Source organism: Nannospalax galili, unplaced genomic scaffold (genome assembly GCF_000622305.1).
Source record: "Nannospalax galili isolate Female #2095 unplaced genomic scaffold, S.galili_v1.0 scaffold184, whole genome shotgun sequence".
NCBI classification, from domain to species: Eukaryota; Metazoa; Chordata; class Mammalia; order Rodentia; family Spalacidae; genus Nannospalax; species Nannospalax galili.
In genome coordinates this window covers 38,706-58,668 of record NW_008351649.1, presented here as the reverse complement: position 1 = coordinate 58,668, position 19,963 = coordinate 38,706, and the positions used below count along the sequence as shown (strand labels likewise).

Genomic DNA, 19,963 nt, shown 5'->3' with positions numbered 1-19,963 from the left:
GGAAAGGTTCCATGGTACACAAGTTTGGAAACCAGTATATATAGTGAGCTCTGCCCTCGCTGAGGTTGGGGAGACAGTAAGGATGTGGGGGCTCAGCTGTGTTCCACCAGTCTTCCCCAGGTATGTTTGTCTGCAGGACAATATGCTCCTCTCCCAGAGTTACCATGCCCTGGAATGGGTATTTTTCATGAGGGAGGAGGACCCTTGCTCATGTTCATTGTCACAGCCCTGGGCTCAGCCTACTGCCCCTTTCGCCTCCTCCTGGAAGCAGGTGAGGAAATCTCAGGGCAAGGATGCTGGCCTCTTTGGATCAGGGTCTAGCTGCCTGTTTTTTCCTGCGGTGAAAGCCCACGGAAGCTCATGCTGAGTGCCTCACTGAAGCTCAGCTGCCAGGCTGTCCTGAACAAGCCCCGCCCCCTTCCTTGGCACCCTTTTCAGGAACTCTGGTAACTTCTTATCCCCAAGAGGTGGGCATCCAGCAGGATGGGTCAGACATCAGGGTCAAAGAGATGGCAGGAGGTACAGAGTTCCTTCCAGGTTTGGACTCAGGTCTTTGTTTGTCTCAGGTCTTGCAGCTCTGTAACTCTGGGCAAGCTGGCTCTCTGAGCCCGGGGTTCCTCACTGTTAAACCCCATCCATTCTTGAATTTAACAAGTATTAGTAAGCACTTAACCATGTGCTGAGTACTAGAGAAATAGCTTGTAAGCCCCAGGGACAGAGGCCCTGCCTTTGTAGAACTCCTTCTGGTAGAGGCAAGGATGAGTGTTAAAGGTACAGAGTTAAGTAAGCAGTGAGATCCAGGGAGTGAGAGGGAGCTATCATGGATTCCAGGCCTGGAGTGTAGCCTGGTCAGATCTCTGAAAGGTGACATTTGAGCAGAAACTGGAGAAGAGGGGTGACTGATGGGATATGTGGGGAGCAGGGAAGAGAGCAAGTGCAAAGGTCCTGGGGTAGGAAGGGGCTGTTGAGAAGACAGTGTAGCTGAGAGACAAGAAGGAAACAGCACAGCAAGGAGGTTGTGTGTATACGTGTGTATGTGTGAGATGTGTATGAGAGAGAGAGAGAGAGAGAGAGAGAGAGAGAGATCAAATAGAACCCAGTTGCCATAGTCAGGGTTTTTCTTCTCACCGTTTGGTCAGTCAGTGGCAGCGTAGAGGCCTAATGTAGTGGGATTAGGAAATAGACATTCTCATTATTGGTGTCTCATTTCAACTTGGAGCATATCCCCCAGCTGCCCATAGCCTGGGTGAAGGTGGGGGGCTTCCTTCTTGAAATCTCTAGTATCCGGTGACTCCAGCCAAGAAGCTGGAGTAGCCTCAAGGCTCCACAGACAGGCCACTGCCCCAAAGCTCCTGCCAGGAGCGAGGGAAGCTGAGACGCCAGGCGGGCAGTGGACAGCAGGCAGCACGTGAACACTGCAGGCGGTTGGCACTAGCTGTGCTTGGCCACAAATGTTCAGCCCCTAGAGACTTTCTTCTGGGCAGCTCCAAAGAAAGCCACCCCCACCTTGACCACACCTGGCCTGCGGGTGTGACAGGGTCATTTTCCAGAGGGATTCCTGAGTACTCCCTGGGCTGGTAGGTGGCTCCCATAGCCTTCAGGGAAGGCCCATTCCTGGAACATTCCTGGGGGCCTGAGGGAATGTAGTGGCTGGGGAGACTGCAGAGATTTGACCTCTGCACCCAGCTCCAGGTCTGTGCACAGCTAAGGTCTGAGTCCTTGGAAATGGAAAAGTGCAAAGCCCAGGTGGCCACTGCTCTGATATCTTCTATATCATGTGTCCCCCGGTACCACTCCTGCCTCCCACATGCCACGGGCCCCACCATCTCTGAGCCCCAGTGTGTCCTCCTGCTTAACACAGCCTGTGTCCTCATTCCATTCAGGCAAAACTTATCATGACCAGCTGTATTAGCCTTTCTCCTGGGAAGACTCCCTTATCCCCCTTTGCTAAATGAGTGGCCTTCTGGGCCTCCCTCCTCTCACATTGTGTGGCCACCATTGGCTCAATGGTCTGGCCTCCCCAGGAGCACAGAGCCTCATGTAGTCCACGCTAGCCTCAAACTCACCATGTAGCCAAGGATAGCCTTAAACTCTATTATCCTGCCTCTAGCTCCTCAGTGCTGGGATTATAGGTGTGCACCACCAAACCCAGTTTATGTGGTTCTGGAAGTCGAACCCAGGGCTTTGTGCATGCTAAACTAGCACTCTACTGAGCCAAATCCCCAGCATTTTCATGTAGATCAGGCTGGCCTCTAACTCAGTCATCTGCCTGCCTCTGCTTCCCAGTGCTAAGGTTACAGGCATACACCATCAGCCCTGGCTTTCTTCACCCCTCTATAAGAGCTCAGCAGAGCCAGGTGTGGTGGTGTACAACACGTTTAATCCCAGCACTCAGGAGGCAGAGGCAGGCAGATCTCAGTGGGTTCAAGGCCAGCCTGGTTTACACAGTGAGTTCTAAAAGAGCTCAGCAGAATAAGTCTAAGTAAGTGGACATTGAAATGGCTTGAATTCAACCTTAAAGGGCAGGTCTGACTGGCTAGGGATCCTCTCAATAGATAGAGAAACAGATAGTGGCCACAGTGGTCTGAAATGGTCTCTGACTGAGCCTGGCATCTGGCTTTTCCTACCTTACCATTGGATCTGGTGCTCTCTCTCATCCCATCAGAAGCAGATGGATTCAGGTAAGAGCCCAGCTATGCAAGAGGGGTATTAAGACATGGGCCACTTCAGAGAAGACTGGATAACTGTAGAGTCCACTGTTTCCCCAAGAGCTCCAGACCACTTGCCAGCCACGTGGTGGCACACATCTGCAATCCTGGTGCTCTGGAGGCTGAGGCAGGAGGATCACCAAAAGTTTTGTTCAGCCTGGGCTTTAGTTCAGCCTGGGCTTTAACCTTAGTTTCAGGCTAGTCAGGAGTACATAGTGAGACTCTGTCTCAAAAAAACAAATAAAGGAAAAGATTAAAACAAAACAGCAATACAAGTCACGTGCAATTGAGGTGGCATGTATAATGGGGACCCACTGAAGTTCACTAAAAGAGAAGGGAGCCAGCGGGCCTGTTCAAAGCCCCATCATGAATTAGGGCCAGACCTAGAAACTTCCAACCCCAGCTTCCTGCTCCCTGGGCCTCCTTAATGCTTCCTCAAGGCTCTGGCTGGAATGTAACCTTTCCACATCCCAGGCCTGTGAGAGCAGATGTCAGAGGTCAGAACTAGCAGAGACAAGCAGGTGAGCCCAGAACCCTGGTATCAAATGTAGTTCCCATCAGCTGTGTGACCTGGGGTGGGTAACTTTGCCTCTCTGTGCCTAGTTTCCTTATCTGTAAGATGAGGTTACAGCCACTGCCTTCTTGTGAACTTGGTATGAATTTGAGTGCTAAACATAAAGACCTTGGGTCAGCACCTGGTTCACAGTGGGACTTGAGTGTCAACCCTTGCCCTCCCCTCTGGGATCACATTCTTCCTGGCTGAGTGGCTGGCAAAGGTCCTGCCGCCTTGAGGGCCCAAGTGTGAGAAGCTGGCAGGCCTCCCGAGAGGCACGAGCACAAAGGCCTGCCACAGTCACCTCCTTTCCGGCCAGGCGCCCCTCTCAGACTGCCAGGGGATTAAAGGCCTTTTGGCCTTTGTGTCGCACTCACCCGCCCTGGCAGTTTGCATGGCAAACTGCTGCCCCAACAGATTCCTTCCCCTCTGCTGTCTGCTGCCTATGAACAGGGCACTGAGAGGCCTAGGGGTGGGGTGGGGCACCTTGGCCCTGGCTCTGGGGCCTCAACTGGAGTATGTGTGTGGGGTGCTCGTTTGAGGGCTTCCTGGGCGCCTGCATCATGGCAGAGGGATAAGAGGGGGTTGGGGCTGTGGCTTAGTGGACCCTGGGAGAAGGAGGCAGGTGATCAGGCAGGGTTATTTCACCCCTACTGTCTCTGGATTCTGATGAGGTGAGCTCACTCCAGCCCCAGTGCCTGGAGCCTTGCCCTGGGCAGCTGCAGCCACCCAGGGGATTCTCTGAAGCTCAGACCTTCCAGACCAGCTGTGGGGGTGGAGGGATCTCAGCCTCAGGCTTGGACCATGAAGAGAGTCTGTGGGCTGGCTACCCAAGGCATGTAAAGAATGTCTTCAGAGAAACCCAGAGCCCCCCAGGCTATCCCAGGATCAGCCCTGGAAAAACCCAGCTCTGTGGCCCTCACCTAGCCAAGGCCCTGCCACCCAACCAGCCTCCCTCATCTCAGACCAGGAGGCAACCCCAGGCCTAAGGCCACACCTCCCCTCCCCACTCTTGCCCCTCAGCCATACCTACCCTAACCTCTACTCTGATCCCTTGCATGGTACTGATTTTAACACTTATTGAGCACGTACTATATAGAAGGCATAACAATAGGTACTTTACCTACCTGATCCCATATAGATCACCCTCTCTGAGCCTCAATTTCCTCATCTATAAAATGGAAATAATAATACATGTTCACAGTCTCCAAACCAAAACCTTTGGGGGTTGGATGTGATCCAGAAGTTTTCAGGTTTGAGAAAGGTGACACAGAGCATGTCCTTGCCATGATGTGATGTCTTCAGTGGAGTCTGGGGCCACACCCCACAATCAAACACGTGAACACTACCACCAAAACTGTGTGGCCCTTCACCCTCTATGCTGTTAAATGAGCTTTTCGTAGCCTAGTGTCTGCTCAAGGCAGGAGGTAGGGCCAAAAGAGCTTGCTTTAAGCATTTAAGAACAAACACAGGCTTGGAGATGGCTCAGTCCATAAAGTGTTTGCCTTGAAAGTTCAAGGACCCAACTTTAATCCCCAATGCAAAACAAAAGCCAGGCATAGTGGTGCCATGCTTGTAATCCCAGCACTCCACTGGGGAAGTAGAGACAGGCAGGTATCTGGGGCTCACTGATCAGCCAGTTTAACCAACTTGGTGAGTTCCAAGCCAATGAGAGACTGTCTCAAAAACAAAATGAAAAAAAACAAGAACAAAACCAGAAAATCAAAGAAAGGAAACCAGGCTGGGCACAGTGGCACACTCCTGTAATCCCAACACTGGGGAAGTGGAGGCAGGAGTTCACTGTTGTTCTTGGCTACATAGTGAATTCCAAGCCAGCCTGGGTTCCAAGAGACCTTGTCTTAAAAGACAAGGAAACAAACAAAGCAAAAATAAAGACTAAAAAAACCCGCAAAGTATGGTTGCATATGGCTGTGATCCCAGCACTTGGGAGGCTGAGACAGGAGGACCTAGGCTAGCTTGGGCTGCATTGTGAGATTGTCTCCAAAAACAATGAACAGAGCTCTTGGGTTTTCCCTTCTTGTAGATGGCGTGTGGTGACCCTCTGAGCAAAATGGTCTGTCCATGTAGTGTGTGGGAAGGGAAGGTATCTAGCTTGAGAAAGTCTCATTGGAGTCAGTCCATGGGTGCGTGTGTGTGTGCGCGTGAGTGCGTGCGTGCGTGTGCGTGTGTGTGTGTGTGTGTGTGTGTGTGTGTGTGTGTCTGTCTGTCTGTCTGTCTGTGTGTGCACGCGCGCTTGCAGATAAGTCAGAGGTTGATGTTAGGTGTCTTTCTTGATCATTCTCCATGTCTCTGGCTTTTACATGGGTGCTCAGGATCTGAACTCAGGTCCCTGTGTTTGAGCCCTCTCCCCAGCCCCTCTGAGCCTACTCCCCAGGCCCTCTGGCTCTTCTTGTCCTCTCTTCACTATATTCCTGACTGTCATCAGCTTTGGTTTCAGCAGTCCCAGAAACCGTCTTAACCACATAACCTTTGAAAGGCCCACACTCAGCACCCTGTGTCCTGTTGATACCTGTGTCCTCCTGCTGTAGGCTTTGGTCATTTTCTGTGTACTCCACATTTCTCCACTCCAAGAGCTGTCCTAACCAGCCTTGGCTCCCCCTACAGCCTCACCCAGGCTAGAGAGAAAGACTTGGCTTCTGTCCCTTGTCTCCTTGTCCCCCTGGACCTCTGTAAACCTTGGAACCTGGACCTTTCTCCATGTGTAGCCTCATCCTCACCAGGAGGGCCTGGACACACCTAGCCTTAGGAAGTGGGTGCCTCCCAGACATCCCTGTGTGGTACCCTGCCTTTGTGCTCCTACCTGGATTCAGAGAGTAGCTGCCATCAGGGACCTCCCTGCCCCGAGCATGTTTCAGCATGTTAGAACAGGCTCTGGCCTTGGCCTGCGTGAGTCAGTCATCCTGCCCCCAACCCCCTCAGGAACCTACAGGTCTGGAAAATCCCCCTCTCTGCTTGGCTCCTTCCTCACTGGTCCAGATTTTCCTCCAGCCCTCGCCTGAGGACTCCATTCCTCTGGGAGGAAGCTGGGCTCCTGGGAGGCCAGAGACCCGCTACAGGGCAGGAAGCCTGGGTTCTATTTCTGCCTCTGACCTTCTGGTTGCACACAGTCCTTCTTGGGACCTGAGGTACAGACTTCCCGGGCCCAGGCTGTTGCCAGCTTGGCACCCCCTGGGCCATTCAGGGAACAGGTCAGGTTGGGGATAGCCTTGGGCTTCTAGATTTTGCCCTCTGCTTTGGTCTCATGGCTAGCCTGGAAGTCCAGCCCAGCCCAGCCACCTTTCCTAATAAGCACAGGCCTTGCAACAGGGGCTAGCCCCACTATGATCCAGGCAAGGTCTTCCTGGCAGGCCTCAGTCCTCTCTCTGCCAGAGAGACCCTCTGTGTGTGCTGCCTTACCATCTCAGAAAGGCTCTGTCAGCTGAGATGCCCTGTGTGAGATGCATTGTGGCCTAGTTGGCTCTGTGAGCGGGAGACCCGGGGACTGCAGTGCTCAGTGGTAAGAGCTCAGGTGTGGGAACCAGATCACCAGGGTTCATCCCAGACTTCAGGGGTTCATTCCAGACTTCAGGGGTTCATCCCAGTTCCTGCAGCCGCAGCTGTTGAGCCAGCTGTCTCTGCTCCTGTTCCCTCTTTACAGTTTAGCACCTGCAGCCTGCTTCACATGTGCCTGGTGCTAAGGAAGTGCTCTGTGGGTGAATGCTGGCTCTACTGTCCCTGAGCAGAGCCCAGACTGGCTAGCTCATGCCCAAATCCCTTCTACAGCCAGGTCTTCAGCCCCGTCTGCTTTCTGGAGCCTCTTTCCCCAGGCCTCTATCTCCTGTTCCAGATGTGAAATGCAGCTAGCTGCCTTTGGCTCAGCAGCTTTTTGCAAATGAAGTCTCTGCCCTTCCTGTCTAAGTCTCTCACTGAGAGTCTTGGGCTGCCCCTGCGTCCTCAGACCCTGGGGAGGGAGCTGCAAGTAAAGTAAGAGCTGCTAGAATCTGAGTCTATCTACAACCTGGGTGTCTGAGGCTAGGGGACTTCTGACTCAGTGCTCCGCACTCTTCCCCTCTCAGCAGATGTGTGTTCCCAGCATGTTTTCCCTATTGAATCTCACTTTGCTATTTCCTGTCCGATCCAAGCCACTACTCCCTTCAGCCCCCACTCCTTCCTCCCTGGGGAAAGCTCAGGACCTAGCTAAGCACCAGGGCTTTCCTTTCCAGACAGCAGTGCATAAACGGTGCCAGGAGTCTGTGTGCCCGTGCTTGGCTCTCGTAGCCTTGCTTGTGTGGGTAGGGGGATGGTGTGACAGTGACACAGGGATTCTCCTTACCTAGAGAGGACTCAAGTATGTCCTTTTCAAGCCTTCTCTGCCCCAATCAGTGCTCCTGCGTCAACTCTAGCCTCATACTCCCCTTGAGTTAGTCAGAACCTGCTCAAGACCTACCATCTGGCCACCTCTACTCCCAGGCAGGGAAGATGACAGAGCCTCTGGTCTTGTTCTTACCCTGGGGCTGTCAGAGTCTCCTGGGCATTCATAGCTACATCAGACTTGAGATAAGAACCAGCAGCAGGGACCAAGAATCAGCCCTGGAGGATTTTTTTGTTGTTGCTTTTTGGTATTGCTGGGAATCAAATCCAGGGTCTTGCACAAGGCAAACACTCTGTCCATGAACCACTGAGGTATCTGAAACCCTTGGGTTTTTGTTGTTGTTGTTGTTTTTGAGATAAGGTCTCAGTAAGGTCCAAGTTGATTTTGAAGTTGCCTTTGCCTCCGGGGTGTTAGGATTACAGCGGGTGCCACTGTGCTCAGCTCCCAGTCTTTAGGTGCTGAAGCCACACACCTGCCTGGGGGACATGGCCCACAAGTGCTCTGGCCACCACTTTGGACAGGGATGAGTGCCTGTGGGACCAGGAGGTGGCACTGCTCTTTGGCCATGGGGACTGGCTAGTGGGTTGTGGCAGGTGGCAGGTGTGGGAGTACAGGCCTTACTCAAGTCTTAGCAGTCCTGCAAACATAAAGTAACGAAGTGGTGCTCAGCCCCTAAACCCAGGAGCTCACAGCCTAGTAGGGACGTTGGGTTGCTGGGAGGAGATGAGGGGAGGATGGGACAGACAAACACACACACACGCACACGCACGCCATCTCCTGACGCACTGGAATCAGAGCGGCTGTCCCTCATCCACTCGTTCAAGCATTGATTTGAGCACATGCAGTGAAATCATGGAGCTGAACCAGGTACTGTCCCTGCCTCCAGGGTGCTTCTATCCAGTGGAGTCATAGGCAGTCACAGTGTGAGCCCAGCAGGGCCCAGGACCTGGCCAGGCAGAAGGTGGCTGTGAAGGGCAGGGAATCAGGATCATCTCCCCAGGACTTCCTTTCTTGTCCTCCTTATTGATGCTCAGGTAATTCAGTAAAACGGACCCACTTCAAGCATAGAGGCCAATAATGAGGATGAGATGGCTATGCTGGATTATCACCCCAAAGCTTGTCTTGTGCCCCTTTCCACCCCACTGCCTTGCTCATAGCCCAGGCAACTGTTGATCTTTCCTTCTGTCACTATGCTTGGGACTCCCCCTTACCATGAAGTTCCATAAGTGAATACACATGATATGTGGTCGTTGGCATCTAGTGGCTGTCACTCTGACATGGCCTCACGTAACCCAGGCTGACCCCCAGCTTGCTTGCTATGTAGCTAAGTATGATCTTGAACTCCTGATCCTCCTGCCTTCACCTCCCAAGTGCTGGGATTACAGGTGCCTGCCTGGTTCCCTTTGCCTTTTCAGTACCCATCAGTTAGAGGGCCTGAGGAGAGACGTGGAGGGTAAGAGTTGGTCCCAGAAACAAGAGGAGGAAGAATATCATGGTAGTGGCCCTGCAGCCGCAGGCATGAGGAACATGGGCTGCATGGAGTTAGGGTCTCCCCTCAGCTTGGGCTTCATGACCTGGTACAGTCCATTGGTTTTCACTGGGAGCTGAGTTCCCTCTGTCCAGACCTGACTGCTCAGATACTTCTGAGTACCGGCAGTGCCTGAGGCCCTGGACATCTGGACTGTTTGGGGGCCTTTGAATCTTGCATTCCTGTGCCTGGGGACTCGAGTTCATGGGTGTTTTCCCCCTCAGTTACCTGGATGTCAACATTGGAAACATCTTGATATTATCCAAGAAGAAACAAGCATTCACTGCCCACAGCCATGTCTGGGAAAAGCTTGGGTTATAGGTGTCAGGGCCTCTGTGCAGGGCCCTTCAGGCTCTCCTAGGACAGATGCCTCAGGCCAAGCTGTGCTGGGCTCTGTGTTAGCCTGAGGTCATGGGCAGTTGACTCTATGATAAGCAGCGGAACATACTGTCTGCAGCCAGGCTTCAAGACCAGATCAGGCAGAGGACCTGTGGTAAGCAGCAGTCCGATTGGTTCCCTTCACTTTTTTTTTTTTGGTCTTTTTGAGACAGGGTCTCCCTGTAGCCCCAGCTGTCCTAGAACTCACTGTGTAGACCAGGCTGGCCTCCAACTCACAGAGATCGGTCTGCCTCTGCCTCCCAAGTGCAGAGATCAAAGGTGTGCACCACCAAGCCCAGCATCTTCACTTCTTTAAAAAAAAAAAAAAAAATTAGCCGGGCGTGGTGGTGCACGCCTTAAGTCCCAGCACTTGGGAGGCAGAGGCAGGCGGGTATCTGTGAGTTCAGGGCCAGCCTGGTCTACATAGTGAGTTCCAAGACAGCTGAGGCTACAGGGAGACCCTGTCTCAAAAAGAACCCCCCCAAATTATTTATTTATCTTTATTTTCTGTGTATGAGTATGTTTCTTGCATGTAAGTGCACTACATGCATACAGTGCCCTCAGAGACCAGAAGAAGGCATCAGATCTCCTGGAACTAGAATTTTGGATGGTTGTTAGCTGCTGGGAACCAAACCCAGGTTGTCTGCAAGAGCAGCTAATGTTCTTAATCGCTGAGCCACCTCTCCAGCCCCAGGCTCCTTTCATTTCTGTGTCCCCTTCATATTTACACTGGCCGCCCTTCTACCTGTGCATGTCTCTTGTCCCTGCTAGCCTAGGTTGTTCCTTACCTGTCTGTGTCCCTTGCCTCCTTTCATGTCTTAGATGTCCCTTGCATTCCCCAAAGATAAAGAAGCCACCATCCTTTACCACTTCACTTTACTGTCAGCTGTATTTGAAGATTTGGTCAGAATTTGCACAGTTGGATTCTGAGGGGTTGATGGGGTTTGAGGAAGCTGAATCACAATGGCTCAGCCTTCTCCTGCCTCTCTTAGGCACGCTGAGCCTAACTTAACCCTGTGAGAACTTTGGGTTGCAATGCTGGGTCCCCTCTGAAGTAAGAAGAGCTCTGGAATTTGGCAGTTAACCGGAGAGGGTGACTCAGAGACTGTCATCTCCCATAGGTGACTCACAGTTTGAGGGCCTATGATGGCCTCTCTCTGCCTGAAGACACAGAGACTGTCACAATGGGCCAGGTTGGCTGGACCTACACGTACCTTTCTGATGATGAGGACCTGCTGGCCGATGATGCGTCAGGAGGTAAGTCAGGATTCCCCTCCTGGGGATGGAGTGGTGTCTGGCACAGTTCTGGTTTTCCCCACTGGAGCTTCACAAGACCCTGAGAAAGTCATCCCAGGTGGGGCCTCAAGAGATGAACCATAAATTGAATGTGGTAGCACATACCTGTAATTCTAGCACCTGGGAGGTAGAGGCAGAGGATCGGGCGTGCACCACCACACTTGGCAGCAAATTGTCCTTTGACTTAGACACACATACATATATAAGCAAAACAAACAAATAAATAAATGTAAAACAAATTATAAGTAAAAAAGGTGGGCATTTGTGTCCTGTGACCCTAGCATTCTTCACTTGTAATCTCTGTGACCTCCTCTCTGCAGCCTGGGACTGTCAGGACCAGCAGGGAAGAAAGATGGCTGGCAATGCATAATAGGGGATATTTCCTATCCCTGTACCCCACCTTCTCCTTGCCCCCACTTGGAGATCAGGCTGATCTGATTCCTCTGCCCAGAATTAAGTCCAAGCTGACTATAGGAGAGGGGTTAAGCATTCTGTGTTCATATGACCCTTCACTTCTGGGCCAGGGACCTACAACAGTGCCTGGTACCCCATACGAACACAATGAATCTAAGTTTCTCTTTTGCTTGCAGATGGCCTGGGCAGTGGAGACCTAGGCAGCGGAGACTTCCAGATGGGTAAGTGGCTGAGGGAAGTTCCAGAGCAGACCTCCTGGTTACAGAGGCCCCTATCTCTAAGATGAAGGTCCCCAGGGCTGCTTGGATTGCCCTGGGCGTTCCCTTCTGGGATCAGGGGAGTGGCTTACTTGCTAAGTGGCAGTTGTTTGGATTGATACGAAAGTGCCTGCAATGTTGGGGATGGCCAAATTTGGTGTTTGTCTGTGTCATTGGCACAAGGTTCAAGGCAGGGGGCAAAAACCAACCAGCATTCGTTGTTCAGAGTAGGTTGGGTGTCTCCAGGGCTGAGGTATTTCCCCTCAGCTGCTGAAGAGGGAACATCTGAATGTAAGAACTTGGCTTCCCACCTGGGCCACTGCAGGCAGGAGGGCTGACCCATGGCAGCCTGGCCAACTGTGAACTGTGCCCTCACAGCACCTGGACCTGACTGCTGCCTCAAGTTTTCCCACAAGTAGATCTATATAGGGCCACAGGAAGCCTGGCACCCAGCTGGGGTTGGGAACGGGAATGTCAGGTGGCTTTATGAACATAAGCCATATCCCAGAGTGGCCCATGCTGATGCATCCTGGGAATGTCTCCTACCGAGACTCTGGTCTGATCCACCTGTCCCTCTGGAGCACCTGTGTCCCACCAGGGGGATGCCCTCTGCTGTGCTCCCTCTGCATACTCCTTGTCAGCCACTTCTTTCCTGAGATGCAGGTGTGAAGGTAGCTGAGGCCAGAGGTAAAGGAGGGGAGGAGGGACAAGAAACAGATACTGGGCAGGCACAAGCCCAAGGCCTCCAGCCCCAACCCTGTACAACTGGCTATGCTTGGGACTCAGCCTGGGAGGCACAGTTGTGTCTCCTGATGCCCAAGGTCTTAGTATGCACCATATGAGCTTCCCAGGGGCAGTATCCTCATTGTGTTGGCAAGGAAGACTGCCCTGACTCTGACAGGGTCGTGCCTCGATGTTGCCCCTTGCCCAGGCCCCAGCTCTGCTGTACTCCTAGTTCCCTTCCAGCTGTTCTGTCATCCCCCACCTCTCCCCAATACCACCCTTCCCCCGCCATCTTCTCCCTACCTCCCTTCCACTCTTGGGTCCCAATCTGGCCACTTCCTGTCTCCCCGTTTCTCACATCTCTGTGAGAACTTTGCTTCCTTGGCTTCCCAACTGGGCCTCTATCCCCATCTCTTCCCTCTCCCTTTCCTCCCCATCTTTGCCACTGTCGAGACATTCTCTGCTCCCCCAACTCTGCTTTCTGTATGTGTCTCCCCCATTGTCTCTGGTTCTGTCTCCCTTGCTGTCCCTGCCCTTTCTCCCTCCGTTTATCACTGTTCTGTAGCAGACCTCCTTCTAGCTCAGCCTTAACATTCAATCCTTTTTCTTCTTGTGCTCCTCTACCTAGCCCACCTTGGAGGCTAGAGACACTTCCCTGGAGAGCTGAGGCCAGGCCAAACCCCATGCCTCCTCACGTGGACTCCAGATTAGAACACAGAGCAAGTACCCTACTGAGCTTCCCCCAGTGGTACTGGTTGGGCCAGGATGGAGCAGCACCCCTTCATGGAGCAAGGCATTAGAGCCGGGAGGAGGCTTGTCTCAACCTCCAGGCAGGCCAGTCTCCAGCCCACCCAAGGGACCCTAGAGACACATCCCAGTCATGGTGGTAGCCCTCGGTACCTCAGTGTTCCACAGAGCCCCACCTATCCAGCACCTACTTGGTCTGGATGCTGAGCAGGGATGTGAGTTAGGAGTTGGGGTGGTCCAGTCCGGCTTAGGGATGTGTGTCTCCCACCTACATCAAGATCCTCTGGGCCTTCCTCCACTCCAGCTTCTGGTCTCGAGTGAGTGCTCTAGCTAGGGGTCAGGAGACCAGCAGGGAGAGGCCTGGAGTCCCCTCCCAATGCAGCCTCATAACTTCCAACTGTCCCAGCCCCTCTGCTTTGGGCAGGTCTCCCTCCTGCCTCAGCCCATGGACATAGCACAAACTGATGGTCCAGGGTGCTTGCCCTGGCCTGCCTCTGCTCTGAGACAAGGAAAGGGGTCAGGCTGGAAGGTTCCAGCCCTTCCCAGGCCCCGGTAGAAAGGGGCTTTGTGGTGTTCTAGCCCCCTCTTTGGGAGCAGGCACATTCCTGGACAGAGGCCCGGCCTCCTCACCCACACTGGGCCTGTGGGCTGAGGCCAGGGGCCGAGTGGGGGCTCTCAATAGGCCTCTGTACCAGCTCACAAGAGGCCTCTGTGGTGGAGCTCATGGCCCCACACTGCCCACAGAGCCCCACCTACCCAGCACTCAGTCCCAGCCTAACCATTGACTGCAGTTCAGAGCAGACATGCAAGTACCCCCTCTCGGAATAGGAGTCCACTTTTGCACCTGGCCTGGATACCTAAAGACCCTCTTAGCCTGAGCGACAGAGGAGAGAATACCCTGGCTTAGGGTGTGCACTTCTGAGCCTAAAGAACAGAGAGAATAAAGGGGAAGGTGCTCCCTTCCGTCATCTAGCACTGGCCAGCTGCCTCCTGTGCTCATTTTGGCCTCAGGACCTTCCCACTTGCTGTGCCTCTGCCTGAAATGTTCTTCTCACACACACTGCCCATGGCTTACTCCCTCCCTTCAAAGAGAGGCCTTCTCTGCATGCCCCAACTCTGCCCCAGCAGGCAGTCTCCCCAGCCCACACTCCCTGTAGTCTACACATTTTTACCCATTTGGTTTATTTCCTTTTCCCCCCAATTTGAAAGTGATCTCCCTGGGATGGAACTTTACATTTGTTGGGTTCCTTGCTGTACCCCATGCCCTAGAGCACCATGTGGGACACAGTAGTCCCAACACACCGCAAGTTTCAGGAGTGCCTTTTTTTGCCCAGGGCCATTTCTGGGGCTTGCCCTGAAGACCAGAGCTAATAATTACCACCAACTTACTCCCTTGCTATGTATAGAACCCTCACCCCTGGGAGTGGGTACTGTTGTCCTCAGGTTATAGCTAACAGGCTGTCAGTGGGCATCCTGTCCCAGAAGTTAGGCTGCTAACTGACCACTGTGCTGCCCTGTCTCCATACAGCTATAGTACATAATGGATTGCACCTACTCTGTCAGACTGAACACTGTGAGCAGCACTTTTTTTTTTTTTTTTCCAGAGCTGAGGACCGAACCTAGGGCCTTGTGCTTGCTAGGCAAGCGTTCTACCACTGAGCTAAATCCCCAACCCCAAGCAGCACTTTAGACTCCTTTGTAACTCTCGTTAACTTGGTATTTATAATTTCTACTTAAACTCATGAGCATTCTCAAACTGAACACACAAAAATATCCTATCCATGATACGTGCTTAAGAAATTATTAGGGGGGCTCTGGAGAGATGGCTCAGTGGTTAAGAGCACTGACTGCTCTTGCAGAGGACCTGGGTTTAAATCCCACCCACATGATGGCTAACAACTGTCTGTAGCTCCAGTTCCAGGGGATCTGGTACCTTCTTCTGACCTCTGTGGGCATTGCATGGCACGGGTGCACTTACATACATGCAGGCAAAACACTTATACACATAAAATAAAAATAATTAAAAAAATTTTTTTTGAAGAAATTACTGGCTGGGCATGGTGGCACACACCTTTAATCCTAGCACTTGGGAGGCAGAGGCAGGCAGATCTTTTTGAGTTCAAGGCCAGCCTGGTCTACATAGTGAGTTCCACAACAGCTGGGGCTACAAGGAGACCCTGTCTCAATAAAAGACAAAAAAAAAAAAAGAAAAAGAAAAAAATTATTAGGGGATGTGTAGGCGATCTGGCTACAACATATGTCACCCCATTGATTGCCAGGGTTAATTTAGCTTATCTGGCCAGCTAGGTGGGTGTCTCCGTCCTCCCTCAACACTCCACGTGCATACCCTCCTGAAGCTGTGTACTTGGTTGAAGAGGATGACCTTCCTGATAGAGGAGGACTGGTTTTTGGTCTAAGCAAGCTCTCAAGAAATTATTAGGAAGGGCAGTTGGAGATGTAGCTCAGTTGATAGAATGCTTGCCTAGGATCCCAGTACCCTGTAAACTGGGTGTGGTGGCCTACATCTCTAATCCCATACTCTGGAGGTAGAGGCAGGAGGATCATCAGTTCAAGGCCATCCTTGACTATATAGCAACTGTGAGCCAGGCCTAAGCTACATGAGACCCTATCTCCAATAATAAAATTAAATTAAAAAGTTCAGAGCTGGGCGTGGTGGCGCATGCCTTTAACCCAGCACCCGGGAGGCAGAAGCAGGCGGATCTCTGTGAGTTCAAGGCCAGCCTGGTCTACATAGTTCCAGGACAGCTGGGGCTACAGGGAGACCCTGTCTCAAAAAGACCAAAAAAAAATTAAAAAGTTCATGGCCAGCTGGGCATGGTGGTGCACGCCTTTAATCCCAGCACTCGGGAGGCAGAGGCAGGCAGATCTTTGTGAGTTTGAGGTCAGCCTGGTCTACATAGTGAGTTCCAGGACCTCTGGAGCTACAAGGAGACCCTGTCTCAAAAAGACAAAAAAAAAAAAAAATGTTCATGGCCAACCTTAGCTACATATTAACACTAGCCCAAGATTTCAGACCCTGTCTAAAAATAATGATAATAACAGACACTGGGGAGATGGCTCAGTTTTGTAAGAGCATTTGCTTCCTAAGCATTAGGACCTGAGTTCAAATCTCCAGAATCTATGTTTAAAATGGCATAGCCACAGGGTCCTGTAACCCCAGTGCTGTGAGGGACAGAGACAGGATCACTGGGACTTTCTGTCTGTCAGCTTAGCTTCAGGTTCATTGAGAGATCCTACTGCAAGGAAATAAGGTGGAGGATGATAGAGCAGGATGCTTGCTGTTCATCTCTAGCCTCCATGTGTTCATGGGCATGTGCCCCGTACGTCCCCAAGCGTATGCATAGTAAGAGAAGTAATGGTTGGGTTGGGAGTGTGTGTGTTCTTATGTGTACACATACCATTCTCTGTGTAATGCAGTTATATGGCACAGGTTGATTTGGTCATTATCTGGCATCTACTATCTGCCAGACTCCATGTATGTATGTATGTGTACGTGTGTGTGTGTGTGTGTGTGTGTGTGTGTATGACTCTGGACTGGAAAGATGGCTTAATGGTTAAGAACACTGGCTGCTTTTGCAGAGGACCCAGGTTCGGTTCCCAGCACCCATGTGGTGACTAACAACTATCCATAAATCCAGTTCCAGGGGACCCAACACCCCTTTCTGACCTCTGTGGGCATTGCATGACACAGGCGCACTTACATGCAGGCATTACTAGACATAAAATAAAAATAATATATTTTAGGGGGCTAGAGAGATAGCTCAACAGGTAAAAGCACTGACTGCTCTGCTAGATTTGATTCCTAGCATCTACATGGTGGCTCACAGCCATTCCTAACTCCAGTTCCAGGGGAGCCAATGCCCTCTTCTGACCTCCAAGGACATTGCCTGAGATGGGTACACTTACACACATGCAGGCAATACACTCTTACACATAAAATAAAAAGAATAAATTAAATATTTTAAAATATATGACTCAGCCGGGCGTGGTGGTGCATGCCTTTAATCCCAGCACTGGGGAGGCAGAGGCAGGCGGATCTCTGTGAGTTCAAGGCCAGCCTGGTCTACGTAGTGAATTCCAGGACAGCTGGGGCTACAGGGAGACCCTGTCTCAAAAAGACCAAAAATATAAAAATAAATAAATTAATAAATAAACAAATAAATAAATAAATAAAAATATATGACTCATTGCTACTCAGTCTAATCCATGGGGCTTGTTGTTGTTGTTGTTGTTTTGTTTTGTTTGTTTTGTTTTTGAGACAGGGTCTCCCTGTAGCTCCAGCTGGCCTGGAATTCACTATGTAGACCAGGCTGGCCTTGAAATCATGGAGATCCACCTGCCTCTGCCTCCTGCTGGGACTACAGGTGTGCACCACCAAACCCAGCTTAATCCATGTTTCTAACTGAAGAACATTGTGCTACTCAGCCTTCTATCACTATGACAAAGTACCCAAGAATCTCCACTTATAAGGAAGAAAGGTTCATTTTGGCTCACAGTCCTTAACCCCTTAGCTCTGCTGCCTTGGGCATGTGCTGTGCTGGCACAGTTCACCATGGTGGAAGAATGTGGCAGAGGAGGCTGGTTCACCTAATGGTACCTGGGAGGCAAAGGGCCCAGAGTCCCAATATCCCTTTCAAGAGCAGACTCCCCTTCCAAATGACCTAACTTCCACCCATTAGGTACTACCTCTTAAAAGTTCCAGTACCTTCTAGTAGTGTTACAAACTGGCTACCAAGCCTTCAGCATGTGGGCCTTTGGGGCACATTCAAGATCCAGACTCTAGCCAATGTGAGATTCAGTGGCTCTAAACTGTCTTGTATATGGTAGGTGCTTAAGGAAACAATAGTTGCCTGTTATATTCACACCAGGATGATATGAATTTATTTGGGCACTGGCTGTGTCAGGCACCCTGAAGGTACTGGGGTCATGGGGTCGGTGGGATCCAAAGTGCCCTCATGGAGTTCCTGGTCTGGGGAAGCAGAGTGACAAGTGACCACAACTCTCATTCCAAGTACTGGTTCCACAGGGATAAAGCTGCACACAGGGAGCAGTGTGCGTAAGCCCAGCATCCTTTAATCCTCACAACAGCCGGGGGTGGGGATCAATGCAGTTGACACCCTCACCCCCTTTTACCAAGGGGGAAAAAGAAATTCATTGATGTAGGTCAGTGTATGAGGTGTCTGACTTGGAACTTGGTAGTTGGTGTACTGCTCATGTGGCCCTGGTGTAAGCGGCAGGATAGATGTGAGATGAAAGGTTCTCAGTAGGAAAAACAGAGGCATTGTGGGAGCCCAGAGGAAGGCCTCAGAGCAACCAGGGCAGCTGAGTCAAGAGGGAGTAGGAACTAGTGGGGGAAGGCTGGCGAAACACATCACTGTACCTGAGTAATCCCTGTGTTGGGCCAGTGTGCTGCAAGCCACCTCTTCATGTCCAGTCTACTCTGAGCATTGAGTCTTCCCTTCTGCACTGTCATTTGGTTTCTAGATCAGATATCTTTTCTTGCTAGTTGAACTCCTCACTCACGCTGGGGCCTCAGCTTTGCACTCTGGGTAGAACTGCCAGGCCACTGTAGCCTGTGTGAGAGCCCAGCACCCCATTTTCAGCCCTTCCAAACTGGGCCCTTTACTGTGATGCTCAACCTTCTCTTCCATAGTGTATTTCCGGGCCCTGGTAAATTTCACTCGGTCCATTGAGTTCAGCCCTCAGCTGGAGGATGCAGGCTCCAAGGAGTTCCGAGAGGTGTCAGAGGCCGTGGTGGATAAGGTACACTGGAGGGGATCCTTGGGAGGTTGGGGAGCTCCCCAGGTATGGCAGGGTAGGACTGGGATATGTGGGAGGCATCTGATGGTAGTGTGTCCCCACAGCTGGAGTCAGAGTATTTGAAGATCGCCGGAGACCAGATTGTCAGTGTGGTGTTTATCAAGTGAGAAGGGTCCCTGGGGATGGGAGGGGTGGGGGCAACCAGGAGGGGCCATGGATGGGAAAGAGCCAGGTACAGAGAGACAGGCAGGGAAGGCTTGGTGGGATGAATCATTCTTTGTGAGGATTCAGGGATCACAGGCAAGACTGCCTGCATCAGAAATGGCCCAGTGCTGGGTACAGGCTGCCTGGGAATGGGCCTAGACATCAGGGAAGGTATGCAAAATACAGGCCTCTTTCTCCCCAGGGAGCTGGATGGCTGGGTCTTTGTAGAGCTGGATGTGGGCTCAGAAGGGAACGCAGATGGAGCTCAGATTCAGGAGGTGCTGCACACGGTGGTCTCCAGGGGCTCCATCGGCCCCTATGTCATCTCCCCCCGGGGTTTTCAGTTCCGACGCCTGGGCACAGGTGAGCCTATCCTGCAGACTGGGGCCATTCTTCCAGGTCCCCAGTCCATGTTTCTACCATGGACTCTGCTAACTTTGACTTGCATACCACTGGAGACAGGGAGTTCACTATCTCCTGAGCCTCCCATCAGTCTTTACAGTTTCAACTTGAGTAGAGCCAAACTGCTTCCTTTAACAAGCACCCATGAGGCCCGCCCAGGTTCTACTGTATTCTTACAGACCTCTGTACAAGAGACTTGCATTCAGGCATTCAGTAAAACCAACAGTTGTGGGACTGGGAGATGGCTCAGTGGGTGAAATACTTGCCATGCCAGTTTGAAGACTGGAGCTCAAGATCCCCAGCAACTGTATAAATGCCAGGAGGGCATGGCAGCCTCCCTGTAACCTCAGCTCTTAGGAGGCAGAGATGAGGGATCCCCAGAGCAACTAGCTAGCAAGACTAACCAAATCAGCAAACTCTGGACTCAAGTGAGAGACCATGCCTCATATAAAAGTTGGCAATTGCCGGGCGTGGTGGCACATGCCTTTAATCCCAGCACTTGGGAGGCAGAGGTAGGCGGATCTTTGTGAGTTCGAGGCCAGCCTGGTCTACAGCCAGGACAGCTGGGGCTACAGGGAGACCCTGTCTCAAAAAGACAAA

General features: G+C 51.8%; 1 protein-coding gene across 1 annotated transcript in view; it reads left to right on the top strand.

Annotated features, from left to right (window-relative positions):
* Positions 1 to 19,963, top strand: part of Hspg2 (heparan sulfate proteoglycan 2) — a gene marked incomplete at its 3' end in the record, with an annotated part of 83,857 nt that overhangs the window by 25,195 nt on the left and 38,699 nt on the right. The window contains exons 2-6 of the mRNA XM_017802049.1: positions 10,661 to 10,796; positions 11,426 to 11,470; positions 18,651 to 18,760; positions 18,862 to 18,920; positions 19,164 to 19,324. Of these exons, the coding sequence (XP_017657538.1) occupies positions 10,661 to 10,796; positions 11,426 to 11,470; positions 18,651 to 18,760; positions 18,862 to 18,920; positions 19,164 to 19,324 (511 nt within the window). The remainder of the gene's footprint in view (positions 1 to 10,660; positions 10,797 to 11,425; positions 11,471 to 18,650; positions 18,761 to 18,861; positions 18,921 to 19,163; positions 19,325 to 19,963) is intronic.